The sequence below is a fragment of the Anguilla anguilla genome, chromosome 6 (assembly GCF_013347855.1).
Source record: "Anguilla anguilla isolate fAngAng1 chromosome 6, fAngAng1.pri, whole genome shotgun sequence".
In the NCBI taxonomy this organism is placed as follows: domain Eukaryota; kingdom Metazoa; phylum Chordata; class Actinopteri; order Anguilliformes; family Anguillidae; genus Anguilla; species Anguilla anguilla.
The window spans coordinates 60,630,289-60,651,404 of NC_049206.1; the positions used below are offsets into that span (position 1 = coordinate 60,630,289).

General features: G+C 45.0%; 2 protein-coding genes across 7 annotated transcripts in view; both read left to right on the forward strand.

Moving 5' to 3' along the window:
- LOC118230605 (1-phosphatidylinositol 4,5-bisphosphate phosphodiesterase beta-4-like) overlaps positions 1-17,561 on the forward strand; it is a 68,685-nt gene extending 51,124 nt beyond the window's left edge. For 5 of the 6 annotated variants that reach the window (XM_035423752.1, XM_035423751.1, XM_035423749.1 and 2 more), the window contains 15 exons: positions 115-217; positions 601-765; positions 3,597-3,801; positions 5,112-5,200; positions 5,583-5,730; positions 6,438-6,490; positions 8,879-8,944; positions 10,490-10,605; positions 11,289-11,364; positions 11,615-11,790; positions 12,111-12,212; positions 12,546-12,603; positions 12,746-12,832; positions 13,242-13,275; positions 14,173-17,561. In XM_035423752.1, the coding sequence (XP_035279643.1) occupies positions 115-217; positions 601-765; positions 3,597-3,801; positions 5,112-5,200; positions 5,583-5,730; positions 6,438-6,490; positions 8,879-8,944; positions 10,490-10,605; positions 11,289-11,364; positions 11,615-11,790; positions 12,111-12,212; positions 12,546-12,603; positions 12,746-12,832; positions 13,242-13,275; positions 14,173-14,261 (1,567 nt within the window). In that variant the 3' untranslated portion in view covers positions 14,262-17,561. The remainder of the gene's footprint in view (positions 1-114; positions 218-600; positions 766-3,596; positions 3,802-5,111; positions 5,201-5,582; positions 5,731-6,437; positions 6,491-8,878; positions 8,945-10,489; positions 10,606-11,288; positions 11,365-11,614; positions 11,791-12,110; positions 12,213-12,545; positions 12,604-12,745; positions 12,833-13,241; positions 13,276-14,172) is intronic. The other variant, XM_035423755.1, reaches the window with a different exon arrangement.
- Positions 17,562-19,052: 1,491 nt separating this feature from the next.
- Positions 19,053-20,711, forward strand: LOC118230216 (serine/threonine-protein phosphatase 6 regulatory ankyrin repeat subunit C-like). The gene has a single exon (XM_035423029.1). It carries the CDS (start codon positions 19,143-19,145, stop codon positions 20,709-20,711), a length of 1,569 nt encoding a protein of 522 aa, XP_035278920.1. The 5' UTR covers positions 19,053-19,142.
- Positions 20,712-21,116: the final 405 nt, after the last annotated feature.

The window sequence follows — 21,116 nt, forward strand, 5'->3', positions numbered from 1 at the left end:
CTCTCTGTTGTAATCAGTAGACTGTGTGGCACCTTATCTCTCAGTTGGAGTCTGATTTCTGCAGGTCATTGTTTTTGAGATAATTGAAAGTAACAGAGCCGATCTCTCGTGCAGGTACCTGCTGAAGCCAGACTTCATGCGGCGTTCTGACAGGATGTTCGACCCGTTCTCTGAAACCCCTGTGGATGGTGTAATCGCTGCCACCTGCAGTGTGGAGGTGTGTTCCTTTTATTTTATTTACTTAAACATACACGTGTACTGCCATGTTATTAAATATATATTTAAAACCGTGCAGCATCAAGGATATATATGTACATTTTCAAGATAATTTTTTTTTATATGACACAATTGGAAGAGTTAAATAAAAAAATGAAATAATAGGGAGGTGATAATTCTGTTCACATATTTAAGGTAGATATAAAATGGAACAAATGAAATAGACTACAATGGATTGGCGACCTGTCCGTGGTATATTCCTGCCTCTCACCCAATGCATGCTGGGATAGGCTCCACCAGTGTTTTAGAAATTGGATGGGTGGATGGATGTGAATGAAATGTAAAACATTCGGGATGTTTTTGTTCCCACACACGCGCTCGCAGGTGTTCTCGGGCCAGTTCCTGTCGGATAAGAAGATCGGCTCGTACGTGGAGGTGGACATGTACGGGCTGCCCACGGACACCATCCGCAAGGAGTTCCGCACGCGCATGGTGATGAACAACGGCCTGAACCCGGCCTACAACGAGGAGCCCTTCGTCTTCCGCAAGGTCAGTCCGCCGCGTTTCCACGGTTACTGTCGCCAGAGGGAGCTGCGCTGACCGTTGCCATGCGGTCAGAGTGGTTAGACGTTGTGTTAGACCGGAAACATAACCTTACAAAAGTATGACAAAAGTAAATGACAACGGCAGTTTTTTAAATGTTTTTTTAAATTGGATTCCCTCCAATAATGGTTATTATTTAACCTCCTTTAGTGTGGTCTAGGTGGTGAAGACTATGACCTAATAAAGTCAGCGTGCGTTTGGAGTGACCGGTGGCTGTATAATTGCTGTACTCCACACTCAGGGGTTAGGCGGAGATTGATTCATATCTACATATCTCATATCTACGAAATTAGCAAAGACATTAGTACGGTCTATGGATCCTAGTTTCACTTTCCATAGTACTAAAACTTCTGATGGCCAGGGACTGTCTGCTGCAGGCGATTGTTTTCAACAGAGTCTGAGTCTGTTAGAGTAGTGCAGTCAGAAACGGGCCCTGGCAGAGCCTGACTCTGTTAGAGTAGTGCAGTCTGAAACGGGCCCTGGCAGAGCCTGACTCTGTTAGAGTAGTGCAGTCTGAAACGGGCCCTGGCAGAGCCTGACTCTGTTAGAGTAGTGCAGTCAGAAACGGGCCCTGGCAGAGCCTGACTCTGTTAGAGTAGTGCAGTCAGAAACGGGCCCTGGCAGAGTCTGACTCTGTTAGAGTAGTGCAGTCAGAACCGGGCCCTGGCAGAGCCTGACTCTGTTAGAGTAGCGCAGTCAGAAACGGGCCCTGGCAGAGCCTGACTCTGTTAGAGTAGTGCAGTCAGAAACGGGCCCTAGCAGCCATTCAGCACAATCTGGATCTGAGAGCGAAGGAGTGAGGGGGGAGAAGGGAGGAGAGAGGGGCTGAATCAGATGGAGTAAAATGAGAGGAGGAGGGGGTGAGGGGGGGGAGAGAGAGTGAAAGGAGAGAGAAGAGGTCGTGCTAAGAGCTCGCTGAGCTGTGTCTCCAGCGCAGGTGATAAATCACTGCTGCCAGCGCTGGCCTTCATGCTGCAGTGCTGCTGCAACTAGAGCTGCCGTCCAATCAGCATCCTCTCTGAGGTGTGCTGTGTCCTCCCTCCTTCCCTCTTTCTGTGGCTTCTTCCCTCCCTCTCTTTCCTCCCTTTCTCATGCTCTCTTACCCACTCCTCCATCTCTTTCCCTCTCTCTCATTCTATACCTCTCTCTCCCTCCCTCCCTCTCCCTTTTTTCCCTCTTTCTCTCTCTCTCTCATTCTCTACCTCTCTCTCCCTCCCTATCCCTTTCTTCCCCTTCTCTCTCGCTCTCTCTCTCTCATTCTCTCTCTCTCTCCCTCCTTCCTTCTCCCTTTCTTCCCTCTCTCTCTCTCTCTCTACTCCCTTCTTTTTGTCCTCTTAATTAAATTGGGATGAGTGTCCTGGGAGTAAACAGGATTGTGTTCCCGAACAGAACATAACTGGAAATGGTGTAAGGCATTAGAGTGTAATAAAGCACATTTACAGAACGCAGTTATCCCGCCTGCGTTCAGTTCTCCTCTCACCCTGCGCCTCCCTTTATCATCACTCTCTCTCTCTCTCTCTCTCTCTCCCCCTCTCTCTCTCTCTCTCTCTCTCTCTCTCTCTCCCCCTCTCTCTCTCTCTCTCCCTCTCTCTCTCTCTCTCTCTCCCCCTCTCTCTCTCTCTCTCCCTCTCTCTCTCTCTCTCTCTCTCTCTCTCGCTCTCTCTCTCTCCCTCTCTCTCTCTCTCTCTCTCTCTGACCCCTCCGTCCCCTCTTTCTCTTTTTCGGGCTGTCATTAATCTTCCCCTCGCTCTTTGCTTATCTGCAGTGCCGTCCCCAGTTTGTGTCCCTGTAACTGCGCTCTGTCCCCATATACCCCACACCAGGGACCGCTGGAGTGTGACGGGGTGTGTGTGCGCGCGCGTGTGTGTGTGTGAGAGTGTGTGAGTGTGTGTGCGTGTGTGTGAGTGTGTGTGCGTGCGTGCGTGTGTGCGTGTGCGCGTGTGTGCGTGTGTGCATGTGAGCGTGTGTGTGTGTGGATGTGTGAGTGCGTGCGTGCGTGCGTGTGTGTGAGTCTGTGTGTGTGCGCGTGTGTGTGTGTGTGCGCGGCTGTTTCTGCTGTGCTAGCCTGGCGTTAGCCTGACTGACAGTGTGTTTCGGGTTTGCGCCCCCCCCCCCCCCCCCAGGCTTTGGAGCACAGACTCAGTGCTCCCCCCCCCCCCAGGCTGTGGAGCACAGACTCAGTGCTCCCCCCCCCCCCCCAGGCTGTGGAGCTCTGCGGTGATAAATCAGCCTCACCCTGAGGCCTGCTGTGCTGTAGCCTTAATCCCCCGTCCCTGTCTGTACGGGGGGAGCTTCCTCTGGTCCTGAGAACGCCATCACCGGCCTCACCTCTGCAGTCTTCTCTCATTCATTCATTCATTCATTCATTCATTCTACTTTCTGCTTAAGGTTCTTTGGGTGCCGAAGTGAAGTATTAAACTGTAGCAAAGGGACAGTGTTTTTAGTTAAGAGGAATCTTAAATATTTGAATATTTCAGCATATTGTCTTTGTCAGTAGAAGGGTGTAGTACCCAACTCTACAGCCTCAGGCCAGTATGCTTTCCATTTATACTTCACATGGAGACAGTCATTTGGCCAGTTATTTTACTAATCATTTCACAAAGTGGGGGGGGGGGGCTGTTGATGTAGAAGAGGACTGAAGGATTGAATTGGGGTGAAAGTTGCTGGTTAAGAGTGAAAATGTTGAAAAGGACACCCTTTACTGTGCTGCCGCTCCCCCCCCCCCCCCCCCCCCCCCCCCCCCCCCCATCCACTCATCCTCACACTCACGCACGCAGGTGATCCTGCCGGACCTGGCTGTGCTCAGGATCGCCGTGTACGACGACAACAACAAGCTGATTGGCCAGCGCATCCTGCCGCTGGACGGGCTGCAGGCGGGGTACCGCCACATCTCCCTGCGCAACGAGGGCAACAAGCCGCTGTCGCTGCCCACCGTGTTCTGCAACATCGTGCTCAAGACCTATGTGCCCGACGGCTTCGGGGGTGAGGCTGCGCGCCCGCACACGCTGCAGCCCGCACACGCTGCAGTCCACACACGCTACAGTCCGCACACGCTGCAGTCCGCACAGGCTACAGCCCGCACACGCTGCAGCCCGCACACGCTGCAGTCCACACACGCTACAGCCCGCACACGCTGCAGTCCGCACACGCTACAGTCTGCACACGCTGCAGTCCGCACACGCTACGGTCCGCACACGCTACGGTCCGCACACGCTGCAGTCCGCACACGCTGCAGTCTGCACACGCTACAGTCCGCACACGCTGCAGTCCGCACACGCTACAGTCTGCACACGCTGCAGTCCGCACACGCTACGGTCCGCACACGCTACGGTCCGCACACGCTACGGTCCGCACACGCTGCAGTCCGCACACGCTGCTGTCCGCACACGCTACAGTCCGCACACGCTACAGTCCGCACACGCTGCAGCCCGCACACGCTGCAGCCCGCACACGCTACGGTCCGCACACGCTACAGTTCGCACACGTTGCACCAACACACGTGTTTAACTGAATACCAACACAACCTGGGAAGAGCATGGGACACACACTCCGCAGAGACAAATGTGAACACAGAACATATGACAGAGGTTATAGCCTCCCCTCCCCCCCCCCCGAGTTTAATGACGAACCAGAAGAACAGGAGCCACACAGAGACACACGTACAGAGAAACCCTAAACCTCAGCACGGGGGGGCGGGGGGGGGGGGTACGTCCCCTTCACCTCACGGGCTCCCCGCGGGCTCAGAGCAGGGTCGTCACGGCGACAGCATGAAGAGCCGCGCTCTCAAACTCTCATTACCGCTGTTGTGCAGAATATGCGTTTTACAAACGCGCTTTTAATGAGTCATAAATGCCCTTAACGCTGGCCACTCTCCTCACTGCGTATGTATATATATTATGTATCATTCTTCTCCCCCCTGTGGAGGGAATCTCATTATTATTAAAAGCACTGGGCTCGTGGGGCTCCTTCACTGGGTCTCAGAGGAGCCTTCACTGTGGTCTGGTGTCCAATTCTGACTCCGCCCATCATCACACAACAGCGCCCCCTCTGGTGGACCGGGCACCTGCAGTTTGTCTGCAGGAGCCGCACATGCTCTGTGCTCCTAGCTGTGACTGCTTGCCTTCTTTCTCTGAACAATTGTGGATTCATTTTTTTTTTTTAATATTTGAGATATCTCTTTTTGGCTTTGATGGCTTTTGATTGAGGTTTTTTGTTTATTTTGCTTGTGAGCGTGCGTGTGCGAGTTTACCCGGTTTAGACTGAGATTAACGTGAGAGATGTGCTCGCTGCAGAGATCGTGGACGCCCTGTCTGACCCAAAGAAGTTCCTGTCGATCGCAGAAAAGAGGGCGGACCAAATGAGGGCCTTGGGGATCGAAACCGTATGTATCTCATATCTCTTACAATATCTCACTTATCTTACAATGATAATACATCAAAATGGATAAAAAAAGATGGCAATGCCCCTCTAATGAGGGCATTTTAAATGTATCGCGTTTAAAGATGGATTTATGTTGACAATGCGGCTAAATTGTAATCCTCATTTTCTTTTTTTTTATAAATAATAGATCTCAGTTCCATTTGTCAGTATCCTCTCATTCAAAGAGGGTGTCGATCAACCTAAATACCGATTTTACTTGTTTGTGCAATGCTTTGTTTGTGTGTGTTTGTGCAATGCATTGTTTGTGTGTGTTTGTGCAATGCGTTGTTTGTGTGTGTCTGAGCGATGCACTGTTTAATAATATAGTCCCCCCCCCCGTACAGAGTGACATCGCCGACGTGCCGAACGACAGCTCTAAGAACGATAAGAAGGGCAAGGTGAACCAGGTGAAGGCCAACGTGACGCCCCAGACCAGCTCAGAGACGGGACAGCCCACCACCAACCAGACCGTCTCCAACGAGCCCAGGAAAGGTGCGTCCTGCACTGTAACACACCAGTTACACACTGCTTACACACCAGTTACACACCAGTTACACACTGCTTACACACCAGTTACACACTGCTTACACACCAGTTACACACCAGTTACACACTGCTTACACACCAGTTACACACCAGTTACACACTGCTTACACACCAGTTACACACTGCTTACACACCAGTTACACACCAGTTACACACTGCTTACACACCAGTTACACACCAGTTACACACTGCTTACACACCAGTTACACACCAGTTACACACTGCTTACACACCAGTTACACACCAGTTACACACTGCTTACACACCAGTTACACACCAGTTACACACTGCTTACACACCAGTTACACACTGCTTACACACCAGTTACACACTGTATAACATGCAGCAAAGCCACGTCATACAATTAAGATTAATTTTAATGCACATTTTAATTTGCACCCACCATTTGTACACTTTGTCATTTCAGAATTGAATTTATAATGGAAACAGACTTCACAAACTACTGTTGTGGAATTTTGTATTATTTTACATTTGCCAACCGCATCAATGTCCTCAAAAGCAGGATGCCTGGTGTGAAGCTCATGAATGGGACAAATGTTATGGATGTTGAACGAAGTGTTATAAATGTGAAAAAGCAGTTATGACTGCAGAAGCAGGTGTTGAGCGCAGGTTGTTGGTGTGCTCTCTCCCAGATACGGGTGGTCTGGTGCCGCAGACCAGCATCGAAGACTTGAAACAGATGAAGGTGAGTTTAGTGTCCTGTCTACTGTTTATGTTCTACTTCATTGAGGGGCAATTTTACTTCATTCACGCACAATTCCTTATTATATAGGCCTATATAATCTTATGGTGCAATATTGAAAAAAAATGCAAAACAAAAATCTTTTTTTCATTGAGATGGATGGGAAATCACCTTTATTTAACAGCCATGGTGAAATAAATTGGTAGAAATGTATTTTGAGTAAATAAAAAAATAAAAAAATGTATTTGTGGAAAAACAGCAAAATAAATAAGACTATAGTCTTATATCGAAAAATAGAAAAAACTGCGAAAAAATTTAAAATGCCATTTTCTCATTTAAATGGATGGGAAATCATCTTTATTTAACAGCCATGGTGAAATACATGAATAGAAATTTGTTTTGAGTAAATAAAAAATAAAAAATGTATTTGTGGAAAAACAGCAAAATAAATAAGACTATAGTCTTATATCCAAAAATAGAAAAAACTGCGAAAAAATTTAAAATGCCATTTTCTCATTTAGATGGATGGGAAATCACCTTTATTTAACAGCCATGGTGAAATAAATGAATAGAAATTTGTTTTGAGTAAATAAAAAATGTATTTGTGGAAAAACAGCAAAATAAATAAGACTATAGTCTTATATCCAAAAATAGAAAAAACTGCGAAAAAATTTAAAATGCCATTTTCTCATTTAGATGGATGGGAAATCACCTTTATTTAACAGCCATGGTGAAATAAATGAATAGAAATTTGTTTTGAATAAATAGAAAATTAAAAAATGTATTTGTGGAAAAACAGCAAAATAAATAAGACTATAGTCTTATGTCCAAAAATAGAAAAAAACTGCTAAAAAAAATGTTATGATTTTTTTGTCATTTAGATGGATGGGGAATCGCCTTTATTTAATAGCCAAGGTGAAATAAATGAGTAGAAATGTATTTTTAGTAAATAAAAAATAAAAAAATGTATTTGTGGAAAAACAGCCAAATACATAAGACTATAGTCGTATGTCCAAAAATAGAAAAAACTGCGAAAAAATTTAAAATGCCATTTTCTCATTTAGATGGATGGGGAATCACCTTTATTTAACAGCCATGGTGAAATAAATGAATAGAAATTTGTTTTGAGTAAATAAAAAAATAAAAAAATGTATTTGTGGAAAAACAGCAAAATAAATAAGACTATAGTCTTATGTCCAAAAATAGAAAAAACTGCTAAAAAATTTTTAATGATTTTTTGTCATTTAAATGGATGGGGAATCGCCTTTATTTAACAGCCATGGTGAAATAAATGAATAGAAATTTGTTTTGAGTAAATAAAAAAATAAAAAAATGTATTTGTGGAAAAACAGCAAAATAAATAAGACTATAGTCTTATATCCAAAAATAGAAAAAACTGCGAAAAAATTTAAAATGCCATTTTCTCATTTAGATGGATGGGAAATCACCTTTATTTAACATCCATGGTGAAATAAATGGGTAGAAATGTATTTTGAGTAAATAAAAAATAAAAAATGTATTTGTGGAAAAACAGCAAAATAAATAAGACTATAATCTTATATCCAAAAATAGAAAAAACTGCGAAAAAATTTAAAATGCCATTTTCTCATTTAGATGGATGGGAAATCACCTTTATTTAACAGCCATGGTGAAATAAATGAATAGAAATTTGTTTTGAGTAAATAAAAAAATAAAAAAATGTATTTGTGGAAAAACAGCAAAATAAATAAGACTATAGTCTTATGTCCAAAAATAGAAAAAACTGCTAAAAAAATTTTAATGATTTTTTGTCATTTAGATGGATGGGGAATCGCCTTTATTTAACAGCCATGGTGAAATAAATGAATAGAAATTTGTTTTGAGTAAATAAAAAATAAAAAATGTATTTGTGGAAAAACAGCAAAATAAATAAGACTATAGTCTTATATCCAAAAATAGAAAAAACTGCGAAAAAATTTAAAATGCCATTTTCTCATTTAGAAGGATGGGGAATCACGTTTATTTAACAACCATGGTGAAATAAATGAGTAGACGTGTTTTGAGTAAATTAAAAATGTATTTGTGGAAAAACAGCAAAATACATAAGACTATAGTCTTATGTCCAAATATTGAACAAAAAATGTCTTTGTCCTTTAATTTGAAAAACAGAACAACAACTGATACAAGATGAAGCTACATTATGAACATTGCGGTCCATGACTGAGGAAAACACTGTGTGGCACATGCATTTTTTATTCAGAATCAACAATTAAGTGCATTGCGGTTACTTTCAATTAAATGATTGAATAATTCTAGGCAAATAGCAGTCTCTTTTTCAGGGATAACGTGCATTGTCTTGAGCTGATGGTCTGGGTCTCACTTTTTTTAATTAGCTCTTGTTTTCTCCCCCAGACGTACCTGAAACTGATAAAGAAACAACAAAAAGACCTGAACTCATTGAAGAAGAAGCACGCAAAGGTAAACTGCACACCTTCTGGACCAACCAGTCTTTTGTAGAACAATGTGTCTGAGACCACAGCTCTTTACAAGTTTTGATACATGTAAATAAACGCTTAATTGTTAAGTTTTAAGGGCGTGATGTAGAAAAGCATCCTCTTCGCTCCTCCTTTGAGTTACCGTCCAGCAGACCAGCATCACAGGACCCAAGAACAAGAAAAAAAAAACTGGAAATCAAAAACGCATTCCAGTACTGTACCTTTAAGTGCTTTCTTAAGTGAAGGTGAAGCTGCCTTGGACACCTGGTTCTATGTGAGGTTTAAAGGATACGTTGGAGTATAAAATAACGCCCAGGTGTTTTTATTTTTATTGAGAGTGGAGCTCTTGTGCTGAAGCGTTTAGCGGCTGAGTTGAGTGCAGGTTGTAGGCCGGGGAGGAGGGGAGGGGGGGTTTGAACCCCTCTTTGTGAAAACTCACAGCAACGCAAGGCGGAGTTACTGGGGCTCTCTTTGAGTGACAGCTCATCTGCAGCACGCTGCTCATTCAGAGGCTGTGCTGCTCCCCAGGACCCCTCCAGCCCAGTAACACCAGCACTTCCTGCAGGGGATCTGTGAGATGAACATACTCACACACACCCACATGCATACATACACGCACAAACCACATACACACACAAGCATACACACACACGCGCGCCCACGCACACCCACAGAGCCCTTTGCTTTCATCCTTACCTGGGAAAATAGGCGCACCATTACCATTACAAAGGACCGATTGTTGTTGTGAAGTGTGCCAGCTCTGCAGAGGTTGCCGTGGTAACAGATACCAGCCTCACCTACAGAATTATTGCCACCCTAAATTAATATGAGCAAAAAATGCTGGATAACATTCGCTTTCTTGTTTTGCAAATGTTCTCTGTGCTTTGGTAATTATATGGTTTTATTGTGATACCACTGTTCAGAGGAAAGAAAAAAAAACAAAACAAAATCATTTTTATTCACAATTATTGTCGCCCCCGCATTTAATAATTCATGCACCGTCCCCTTGCCAGGATAACAGCCGAGTCTCCTCTTGTAAAGCTTGATGAGATGGGAGGACACATGCACAGGGATCTTGCAGTTTTTAAGACTTTGGTAACGCCGAGATGTAGACAGCATCTGCAGCTGTGATCCCTGGGGAAACTTTGGCCTCTGGAACTTTGCGTGGGGGCAGAATGAACTTGTGTGCTCGTCCAGGAGGGCTCCTCACAGCTCCAGAGCACTCCCGTTTCCCCGGGTCACTGCAAATGCGAATACAGCTCTCAGGTGACCATACAGAGGGAAAGAAAAAAAAAAAAGCGAAACAGCCAGTGGATATTTAAAACAGCCAGTGGATCTTTTACCACATGTACTGGAAAAGCAACAACCATTGACCTGAGATCAAAACCTTTACAACTGAACAACTATGTCCCATATCCCAAACCAAAGCCACAGATGTTATATTTTGCTCAGAAAGTGTCTGTGGTCAATTAATTCATTAAGTAGATCATTAATGAGTTAATTAAGCAGTTGCTGCGTCTGATTCCAGGATCACAGTGCAATGCAGAAGATCCACTGCTCCCAGGTGGATAAGATAGTAGCTCAACATGACAAGGACAAGCTGGTCCACGAAAAACTGCTGGAAAAGGCCATCAAGAAGAAAGGGTAAATCTGAACTTTTCCTTATGCTACCTGTGCCACAGTGTTAATGTATCATAGCACAGTTTATACTGCCTGTGCTAGTGTTACTGGATCATAGCACAGTTTATACTGCCTGTGCCACTGTGTTAATGTATCATAGCACAGTTTATACTGCCTATGCCAGTGTTACTGGATCATAGCACAGCTTATACTGCCTGTGCCACAGTGTTAATGTATCATAGCACAGTTTATACTGCCTGTGCCACTGTGTTAATGTATCATAGCACAGTTTATACTGCCTATGCCAGTGTTACTGGATCATAGCACAGCTTATACTGCCTGTGCCACAGTGTTAATGTATCATAGCACAGTTTATACTGCCTGTGCCACTGTGTTAATGTATCATAGCACAGTTTATACTGCCTATGCCAGTGTTACTGGATCATAGCACAGCTTATACTGCCTGTGCCACAGTGTTAATGTATCATAGCACAGTTTATACTGCCTGTGCCAGTGTTACTGGATCATAGTACAGTGTATACTGCCTGTGCCACCGTGTTAATGTATCATAGCACAGCTTATACTGCCTGTGCCACTGTGTTAATGTATCATAGCAGTTTATACTGCCTGTGCCAGTGTTGCTGTATCATGCATCATATCTGCAGTGCTCCTGACTTTTTGCTGCTCTCTGACTGTGTTCCCTACAGAGAGAATAACTGCCTTGAACTGAAGAAGGAAACAGAAATCAAAGTCCAGACACTGACCTCTGACCACAAGGCAAAGGTAAACACAGGTGCGATCTGTCCGGTGATTCTGTAAGGCTCATTCTATGGGGGTTTGCCCTCACTGGTGAGTAAGACACACAGACAGACTTCTGCTGCAGGTAGAACACCTGACCCCGCTGCAGGTGGCACAGGGGTGGGATGTTTGTTAAGGGGACAGAGCTGGCTGTGCTGGTAGTGTAAGCGGAAACCCGCTGGTTGTGTGAGCAGCTCCTGCTGGCTGTATGGGCAGTGTGTTTACCTGTCCCCAGGTGAAGGAGTTGGTGGCCCAGCACACCAAGGAGTGGTCGGACATGATAAACTCACACAGCGCGGAAGAGCAGGACCTGAAGGACCAGCACGTCCTGCAGCAGTGTGAGCAGCTGAGGAAGCTGATGCTGGCAGTGCAGGAGCAGCAGACTGCGCAGCTCAAACTCATCCACGAACGGTAAGACTCACGCACCTGCGGGAGAAACCGCTCGGCTGCACTGCAGGGGAAACCGCTCAGCTGCACTGCAGGGGAAACCGCTCAGTTACTTTGGGGGAGAAACTGCTGAATTTGGGATATTTGTTAACATTTTTGTGCAGTAAGTTGTTTTCACAGTGCACAAGGACACATGTATGAATGGCACTGTATGTGTGTGTGTACACGTTGGTGTGTGTGTGCGCGCATGCATGCACGTGTGTGTAAGCGTGCATGTGTATGTGTGTGCATGTGCGTAAGCATGAACACATTGAGACTGAGTGCTCCTGGTTTCTCTGCTGCAGACAGAGCAAAGAGATGCGCGCCAACCAGGCCAAGTCATCCATGGAGAACTGCAAGGCCATCAGCCAGGACAAGAGCATCAAAAACAAGGCCGAGAGGGAGAGGTCTGTTCCACCCACCAGCAACACATTCCCTCAACATTCACCATCAACATCCACCCTGAACATCCACCCTCAACACCCAACACCCACCAACAACACCCACCCTCACTCAGTACCATCAGGAACAGGAAGGGAGAACATCGGTCTTTCCCAAATGGGAAGATACGTTTTTAATTACAAAACTGCGATATCAGAGAAGATTTGAGTCACACACTCCAATTTCCGTGTTTTACCTGAAATCCGGAGCACCTGTCAATAACTCATCTTTGAAATGTAAATGTTCTACGGACGTGTTTACAGACATTTTTGCAGACTCAGATGTGTTTGATTTTACAGGAGAGTACGGGAGCTGAACAGCAGCAACACAAAAAAGTTCCTTGAGGAAAGGAAAAGGGTGTGTATTTACTGTGTACCTAATGTACATTTAGCGTGTATGTACTGTATATTTAGTGTATATTTGTATTCAGATGGGCTCTCATAGCAGTGCTCAGGTGAACACAGGTGTGTTAATGCAGCCCTGTGTGTTTGATTGACAGCTGGCCATGAAGCAGTCGAAGGAGATGGAGCAGCTGGAGAAGAGTCAGCGTGAGCAGCTGGACAACCTGGAGAAAGCCAACGAGCAGGTATTTACAGCAAGGGTGTCCAGTCTCATCTGAAAAGGGCCGGTGTGGGTGCAGGTTTTTTGTTTTAGCCCAGCACGAAGACACCTGACTCAACATAATTAAAGACCACGTTTACTTAAGTAATTAATTAATCATGGTCTTCAGTCAAGTAGAATCCGGTGTCTTAGTGCTGGGAAAAAACAAAAAACCTGCACCCAATCCAGCCCTTTTCAGATAAGCCTGGACACCATGATTTACAGCCATAGCACATGTGAATTGTCTTTATTGCTTATATTATGATTATTGGGCCCCTTACACTTATTATTATTATTACAATTATTATTATTTATGTTGTCTGCCATATATCATTGTTTCCCTTGATTTCTTTTGCTCAAGTTTTTGTTTTTTTTCATTTCGTTTTTTTGTGCAGCACTTGAAAGCACATGAACAGTCTAAGTGCCAAGGTAGGCCACTGCACTGATCTCAGATCTGTGATCGGCTCCTTAGCCCTCTCCCACTGCTGCTGTGGCACTGATCTCAGATCTGTGATCGACTCTTTGCCCTGTCCCACTGCTGCTGTCACACTGATCTCAGATCTGTGATCGACTCTTTGGCCTGTCCCACTGCTGCCGTCGCACTGATCTCAGATCTGTGATCGACTCTTTGCCCTGTCCCACTGCTGCTGTCATACTGATCTCAGATCTGTGATCACCTCTGAACCCTTTCCCACTGCTGTTGTAGCACTGATCTCAGATCTGTGATCGGTTCTTAGCCCTTTCCCACTGCTGCTGTCGCACTGATCTCAGATCTGTGATCGCCTCTGAACCCTTCCCCACTGCTGCTGTAGATTTCAGACCTGTGTTGACAATTTTAGCTGTAGCTGCTATGTTAGCAAGGTGTATTTAGAATCAGAAGAATCGTATTTAGCTGTAGTAGGTGCGTTAGCAGGGTGCATTTAGCTGTAGCTGCTATGCTAGCAGGGTGTATTTAACTGTTGGAGGTGTGTTAGCAGGGCGTATTCAGCTGCAGCTGCTGCATTAGCAGGGTGTATTTAGCTGTAGTAGGTGCGTTAGCAGGGTGTATTTAGCTGTAGCTGCTATGTTAGCAGAGTGTATTTAGCTGTAGCTGCGATGTTAGCAGGGTGTATTCAGCTGTAGCTGCTGCATTAGCAGGGTGTATTTAACTGTTGGAGGTGTGTTAGCAGGGTGTATTTAGCTGTAGCTGCGATGTTAGCAGGGTGTATTCAGCTGCAGCTGCTGCATTAGCAGGGTGTATTTAGCTGTAGTAGGTGCGTTAGCTGGGTGTAGCTGCTATGCTAGCAGGGTGTAGCTGCACTCACCGCTGTTGCTCTGCTCTTGCAGGCGAAGGACATGCAGCAGATGGTGAAGCTGGAGGCACAGATGGACCGCAGACCAGCCACAGTGGTGTGAAGTACCCGCCCACTAACTGAGTCAGGCCCCGCCCGTGGCCACACCCACCCAGAAACCCCCGCCCCCCTGGCCCCTCCCCCTGCCACTGTCTCCAGTGCTGCCGGAGGGGTGGGGTCAGGGGGCCGCTCCGTACAGAAACACCTCCACCTCACCCGATACCCAACAGCGCCGCCCTGGAGGTGTGACTCACCTGACAACTGCGGAGCTTCACCTGCAGCCTCCACTCGCCATCTCTGCTGGCCTCCATCTTCTCTCATTTTAGCACCATTTTATATAGGTTTTTTTAATGCATCGTTGTCTGCAAATAGCAATATTTGTTGGACGTGAGATTATCTGTTTTTACCTACCTGTCAATGGTTTTATGTCACCTGGGTTTTAGGCCTAATATATTCAAAGAATATTTTTAAACCTTTTTTTTCTTCTTCTTTTTTGTTAAGTTTGTTTATATGTTAGTGCATAATCACTGTAGCTGCACCATAACAATAATAATGGAAAAAGAAAGTATCTGAATAATCGGCATTCGCTAAAAGTTGAGTATTACGTTATGGGCACTTTGAAAAACTCCAGGCTGTGAAGGAGGTTCAAATGTAGCGATGCACTGGCATAATCTGTGAGTTGAGCGTATCGTATGTGGAATGTACAAGGTCATAACTCTACGGGTGGCTGAAAGAAAAATGTGCAAAAATATTTAACACTGAAGGAATCCCCTAAGATGGCGGCTGCTGTTCCACAAGCATTTCACCCCTGATCTCTGACCAGCGTTCCCCATTTATTCCCCTTTTTAGAAAAACGTCTTAAAAATGTTTTTACATCACAGACACTGTCAGAGGAACGGAACACTTATTTACCACGCTCTTATTTATTTGTATTATTTATTTATTTTTTTGGAAGTTTTTCACCCCAATTTTTTATCGTTCATTTCCTCCAAGTTGTGATCGATAAGTCGATAAGCACCCTGGTCTTGCCGCCAGTTTGTGAGAACGCAGACACTCTCCTCCAAACACGACGGCTGTTAGCTGGTCCACAGTGGAGCTAGCAAACAGTCATTGTGCCAGAGGATTGCAGTTCAGAGTTCAAAACTGCTGGTTCCCACTGCAGCGCGCGCACACACACACACACACACACACACACACACATTAGCACACGCTCAGTTTCATAAACGCTTTAATAACATGCATACACACATCCATAAACACACTCTCGCTCACACACGCATTCATAAACGCACATGCAGAGGACTGATGCTTAGTTTGCTGCTCAATAATACCAGTATAATGGAAACAGGTGAGAAGTGATGTCATCACTTCAGACAGGCTAATTACTGGCTAACTAAACTCCCATATCCCCCAATCAGTACACAGACTACTGCCATTACATTCTGTACGACTGTGAATAGTATTTGTGTGTGTGTGTGTGTGTGTGTGTGTGTGTTCATGGTGCTGATCACGGTACTTTCAAGACGGTACTTGTCCCAGATTTGACCTGGAATGACTTCGTGAGTAGAATGTTGTGGTTTGGGTGCTGTTGCCGAGCGACTGACTGACACGTACCGTCACGTGTGGAGCAGGGGAGCACCGTTACCATGGTAAACTTCATTAGGTGGCGTTGCTGCTGTCCTGAAAAAACAGCAAGACAATTAATAATGTACAGTCACGTGCCAGAACCAGAAATGCTGGGAAAAAATTATACACTGGGAAGAATTACATGCTACACTGACTGTATTTGCTAACTAGTGCAGTTAGCACGGTTGTGTTCGCTAACTAGTGCAGTTAGCACGGTTGTGTTCGCTAACTAGTGCAGTACCGCAGCTGTATTTGTTAACTAGTGCAGTTAGCATGGATGTATTTGCTAGGTGGGGTAGTAGTGCAGTTCTGTTTGTGGACTAGCGCAGTACAGGGAGCTGGACCTTGTGAAGACAGCAGCATTCTCCCTACGTGCCCCTCAGTACAAAATCGGCTGTACTGGCCTGGGTAATGGCTGTACTGGGCTGGGTAATGGCTGCTCTCAGTGTTAAAGGCAAGGTTAGATTGGAACGGGCCCCACTGACGGCTGGGTAGTAGTCCTCTGATAGGGCAACTGCGTTATACCAGACTATCCTGGATTTTCTTGTAGTTTAGGGATCTAACCAGAGAGAAAGAACTCCACACCCCCACCACCACCACCACCCTTATATTAACATGTTGAACAACCATAGGCATTACATTATGGAGTGCTTTAGTGTGCACTACACAGTATATGTAAACTACAGTATATCCTTGATGAAAACACCATTACTTCACACAAGTGTACACTACATTACAGCATTTTATGCTGAAGGGTTTTATTAGTGTTCACTCTTGTGACACCAGTGTCCAGTAGAGCGTAGTGTAGGGTGGTTCTGTGCTGCGGTATCCTGCTGTATCCTTGTGTTTCGTGTGCGATGAACCCACAGTGCTGCCTGTGGGTCAGCGCACTGCGTCTGTGCCACGTACTGCATGTTTCTGTCCAATGGCAGAGAAACCAGGTCACTGCTGTCCAATGACAGACAGACAGCTGGTCACTGCTGTCCTATCAGAGTGCTGGGTTTTTGTGAGTCTGGCATGGGGAATGTCTCTTAACTATAGGCAGCTGTGTTCATAGATTATTGGCCAATGGCAAGACATTATTGATTGACCAAAAGCTAAAAGTATTTCCTTTCTATTAAAGTACGAGAATAGAGTAAAATGTACCACTATTTTTCTTTTCTTTTTCTACTGTTGTAGTACACATAATTCTATAGAGACACTTTATTGTATATACTGGAATGTATGTAGTTATTTTCTGACCAAACGTGTTCTGCAGTATATCAGTAATCTTAAGGGCTCTGGGATGAGGGCGTGTTCATTACCCGGGAAGACAATAATCATTTCAGTTATTTCAGTTATCTCTCCGTCTCCATCCACCTTCCAGCATCATAACAGTAAATTATGGTCATCACATATCTAGAGCGATATTATAAGAAGTGCTTTTATATTCGAATTTGCTATTTGCTTTTACACTGAAATGCGCCACTCAGTCCTAAATCTGGTTGGACATTTCAAGTTATTCTACAAATAAATGCCAAAATAAGGGGTAATTTATATATGAATAAATATATATAATATATAAATATGGAAAATATAGCAGGTAGTATAAGACTATATTAGGGTTTGTTATTAGAATACTCTTTACACGTGTACGTTTTTTATGTTGTGTGACCTCATGTAACCATTGCTATGTAGTTGTAAAAGCAGATTATTTTTGCAAAATATTGTTGCTTTTACTTTTAAAACAAGTTTGTTTTTTCCTTTTTATTTTAATGTGTAGCTCGGTGAAGGAACATCATGTGAGTGTTTTTGTATTTATAATTGTTATTGTTGAAATTCTAGCAACGGAAATAATGTTGTTCTTCTGCTACTTTAATACTGTTTTATAGTATATGTATCAATAAATAATCTAAAAGTAAAAAAGTGAGGCTTTTGTCATGACTGAGTGATTCATTCACGGTTCTTGGTAATTATTAAGTAACTTTAAATCGGTTGAAGAAAATGATTACAAAAACCTAAAACATACCCTGTCGTACAAGAAAGATGTGAAGGAATCTTTACTGCACTTGTAAAAGGATTCGGTGTCTCGACTTCACTGTGGTCAGCAGTTCTTTTGAAACACTTTTTTTTACTGTTCAATGTTGGTTTAATGGATGTGCTACATGCACATTGGTGGAAGGTAATTCAGAATGTTTTACAAGTGAGATATATACTGAGAACTGCAGAATACAGTCAATAATTATGTTTGACCCTGCGATAAATTGGGCCGTTGATTTGAATTAAGACGCACCTGGAAGTGGTGTGGCTCTTTGTGTTCTAATAAGCACGTCTGCGCCCGAAGGGAACCGGTCAATGAGAAGGACACGCTCTGCATCACGCGCGTAGTACTGAAGTTTACATCAGTCCCCCAGTCTCAACCGGAGCTGCTTTGATAGATATTTTATAACTATAAAATAAACGTAGAGACTGCTGTTACTGGAGAAGCTTTGTGCGGATATTTACACACATTTACATCACAAAATGCCATGCATTCCACTTAACGTAATGGCCACAAACAACTGGTCCCACTATGTTCTCGTCATGATCGTTTATAATAATAAATACCGCTTGCCTAACAATAACACTAATGTTATTTATATAGCGCTTCTCATCTACAATCTCAAAGTGCTTTACAGGCCAGGAAAACCAGCACACTATAAGCCCGAAAGAAGCGACGGCTGTGGACACAAACTGAAAACAAAATAAAAATCCGAGAGGACATCCAAAAACCCCTGAAGTACACAATAAAAAATAAATCGTAAAACAGTAAATAAGTATTGTGTTCTAGTTGCGGTCAGGCGCAGTCAGCCAAATAAAAAAAATTCCTGCGGAGAAAAAACATCCATTCGTTATGTTCAAGGCCTTTGAGTTGGAGGCGCTTAAAGCGGAGGCCGTATTAAACTAAAACTTTGGCCAAGTCATATTTCACTTTTGTTACCAGAAACCATCATAATTGGCGAGGAAAGACGGGAGATCAGCCGTCTTTGTTAATGTAATCCAAACAACCACAATCGGGAACTAAATTAATGCACATCATAAAACACTCATCTTGTCGCTGCCCTCTCTGAAGAACCTTATGATAATTACACCAATTATTGAGACATTTGAAGCCGGACAAAGTATGTTAATTATATTAGTGTCGTCTTGGTAACTGAAACGCTTTGCTTGTATAAATAGAGGATGGACTGTTGACTGTTTTACCCGGCGATGAGTATCAGGTTGGTAGAGAGAGAGGTTTAACAGACCTGCTCCCCAGCTGAAAAGGCACTTCACCATCCGCGTGTTAACTGCTGTTCTCGAAAAATACCCCCTGAAAATATGCTTAAACTCCCTGAAAAAGGTAGCGGCCAAACGGGCTCAAAAATTCTCCTGGAAGCCATGTCAAAAGACAAGGTCCATCTGGCTCGGTTCATCCTCGATGCTCTGGACGGAAAAATTATCGACTCCACAAGCGAGGGAGCCGCGACCCCGCTCATCACATCCGTGCTGCTGCCGGACAGCCAGGCCAGATCCAAGTTCATGAACCTTCTGCTGCAGCGCGGCGCGAGCGTCAACCGTCAAGACGAGCGCGGGCGCACCGCTTTGAGTTACGCCTGTGAAAAGGGTTACCTGGACGCAGTGAAGGTGCTGGTTCAGAACAATGCCGACCCAGAGGTCGTGGACAGTTGGGGGAACACTGCCTTGATGTACGCGTCTGTGGCCGGCCATTCTGCCGTAGTGGACTTTTTGGTGAGGGCGTTCAAGAGGCTCGGTCTGCAAATTGATAGACAAAACAAAGTTGGAAACTCGGCTGTGGAAGTGGCGAAGTATCTGGGACACAAAGACTGTTTATTTGCCCTCACGAGTAAAACGAAGAAAAGCCACGACGATGCCTTGAGAGATTTTGACAGTAATGAAGGCGAAAATAGCCGTGGGAAAAAGCCCACGCACGCTTCAGAGGTGAATGATACCCAGAGCCAAAGTCACTTCTGTCCAAAGGGTGTGGACGCTGCGAGAACGGGAGAGGATTCCATTGCGGCATCTTCGAGTCGAAGAGAGTCTTCATTTCTACGGAGTCGAATCCAATCCATGGATTCAATAGAGGAGTTTGAGAGGGAGGGCGACGCTGCGCTCTCCTGGCCAGGTGATTTATCCGGTGTCCCAGTTCAAAAACCTCACGCCCGGTCATATCACGGCCAAAACAATAATAGAACATTTAAATTAGGGGAAAATAATAGACGGTATAATGTAGCGCCTTTACCTAGACCCACGGATAACCAGTTCCCACTGCTGTTCTCACCAAGGCCGGCTAAAAACGCATTAAATCGTCGCGCGTCAGCATGTACCGGAGCCTCCGCCGCCGGTCCATCGAACAGTCCTCTTGGAGTTTTGTTAACTCCTATTCCGGGATCAAAAGGTGGGAAACCAGAGACAGAAAGTGAAACGCAGAAGAAAAACGTCATGGACTTCGGTATCCGTCTATTTCATGACAGTTACTATCAGAAACGGAGCAGTTTGCCGACAAGTGTCCTCAGACCTGCACCGCCAGCGCGCGCGCTCATGCCCTCACGCAAAACTAAAACGGTGCAGGAGGACACGCTGCTAGGCAGCACTGCGACTCCTGCCGTTACTGCAGCAGGAGCGCCCACGAGCTTCGCCGTCCTTGGAAACAAACTGTTGCGGCGCTTCACTTTTCCGGAGTTGAAAAAGTCCACGAAAGGTGTGAGCGGGGACGGGTCCGGCGGCACGCACTCCGGAAGTCCCGAAGTGACAGAGCCAGGGATGCCGAAATCAGAGAGTTACCCCCTGGTCACGCGGCACGCTCCGGTGGGAAGCAAGCCCAGTATCGACAGCATCAGCGCTGTGAAGTGCGAGTTCGACTTCCACTTCAAACTGAGTCCATCCTGACTGAGTTCTTAACCGCTGGTAAACATCAGTGCCCATGTCCTACTGCCACGCAATGCTGGAGGCGCAAACACCCTTCCAAAACTACACGGGTCCCCTGAGAATCCTGCTTATCTGACGGTCATTTTAAGTGCAGTGTCTACAGTAGCCTTATTTTCTCAATGTATGACCTGAACCTGCAAAAACGTTTGCTTGCGACAGCATTACTTGGGGGACGGGACGAGTCGAGTACACCCCCCCCCCGCCCCCCCCCCCAACCAGCTTGTAAAAGTGCAATTGGGTGTTCAGCATTTCTCATTGCGGTCTGCAGTGTTTCACTGGCACTGAATGACGGTCACCTTTGGAATCTCTCCCTCGCGCTTACAGCTCACCCAGTTTGAACTCAAAGACCTCTCATTTGATTTCAGA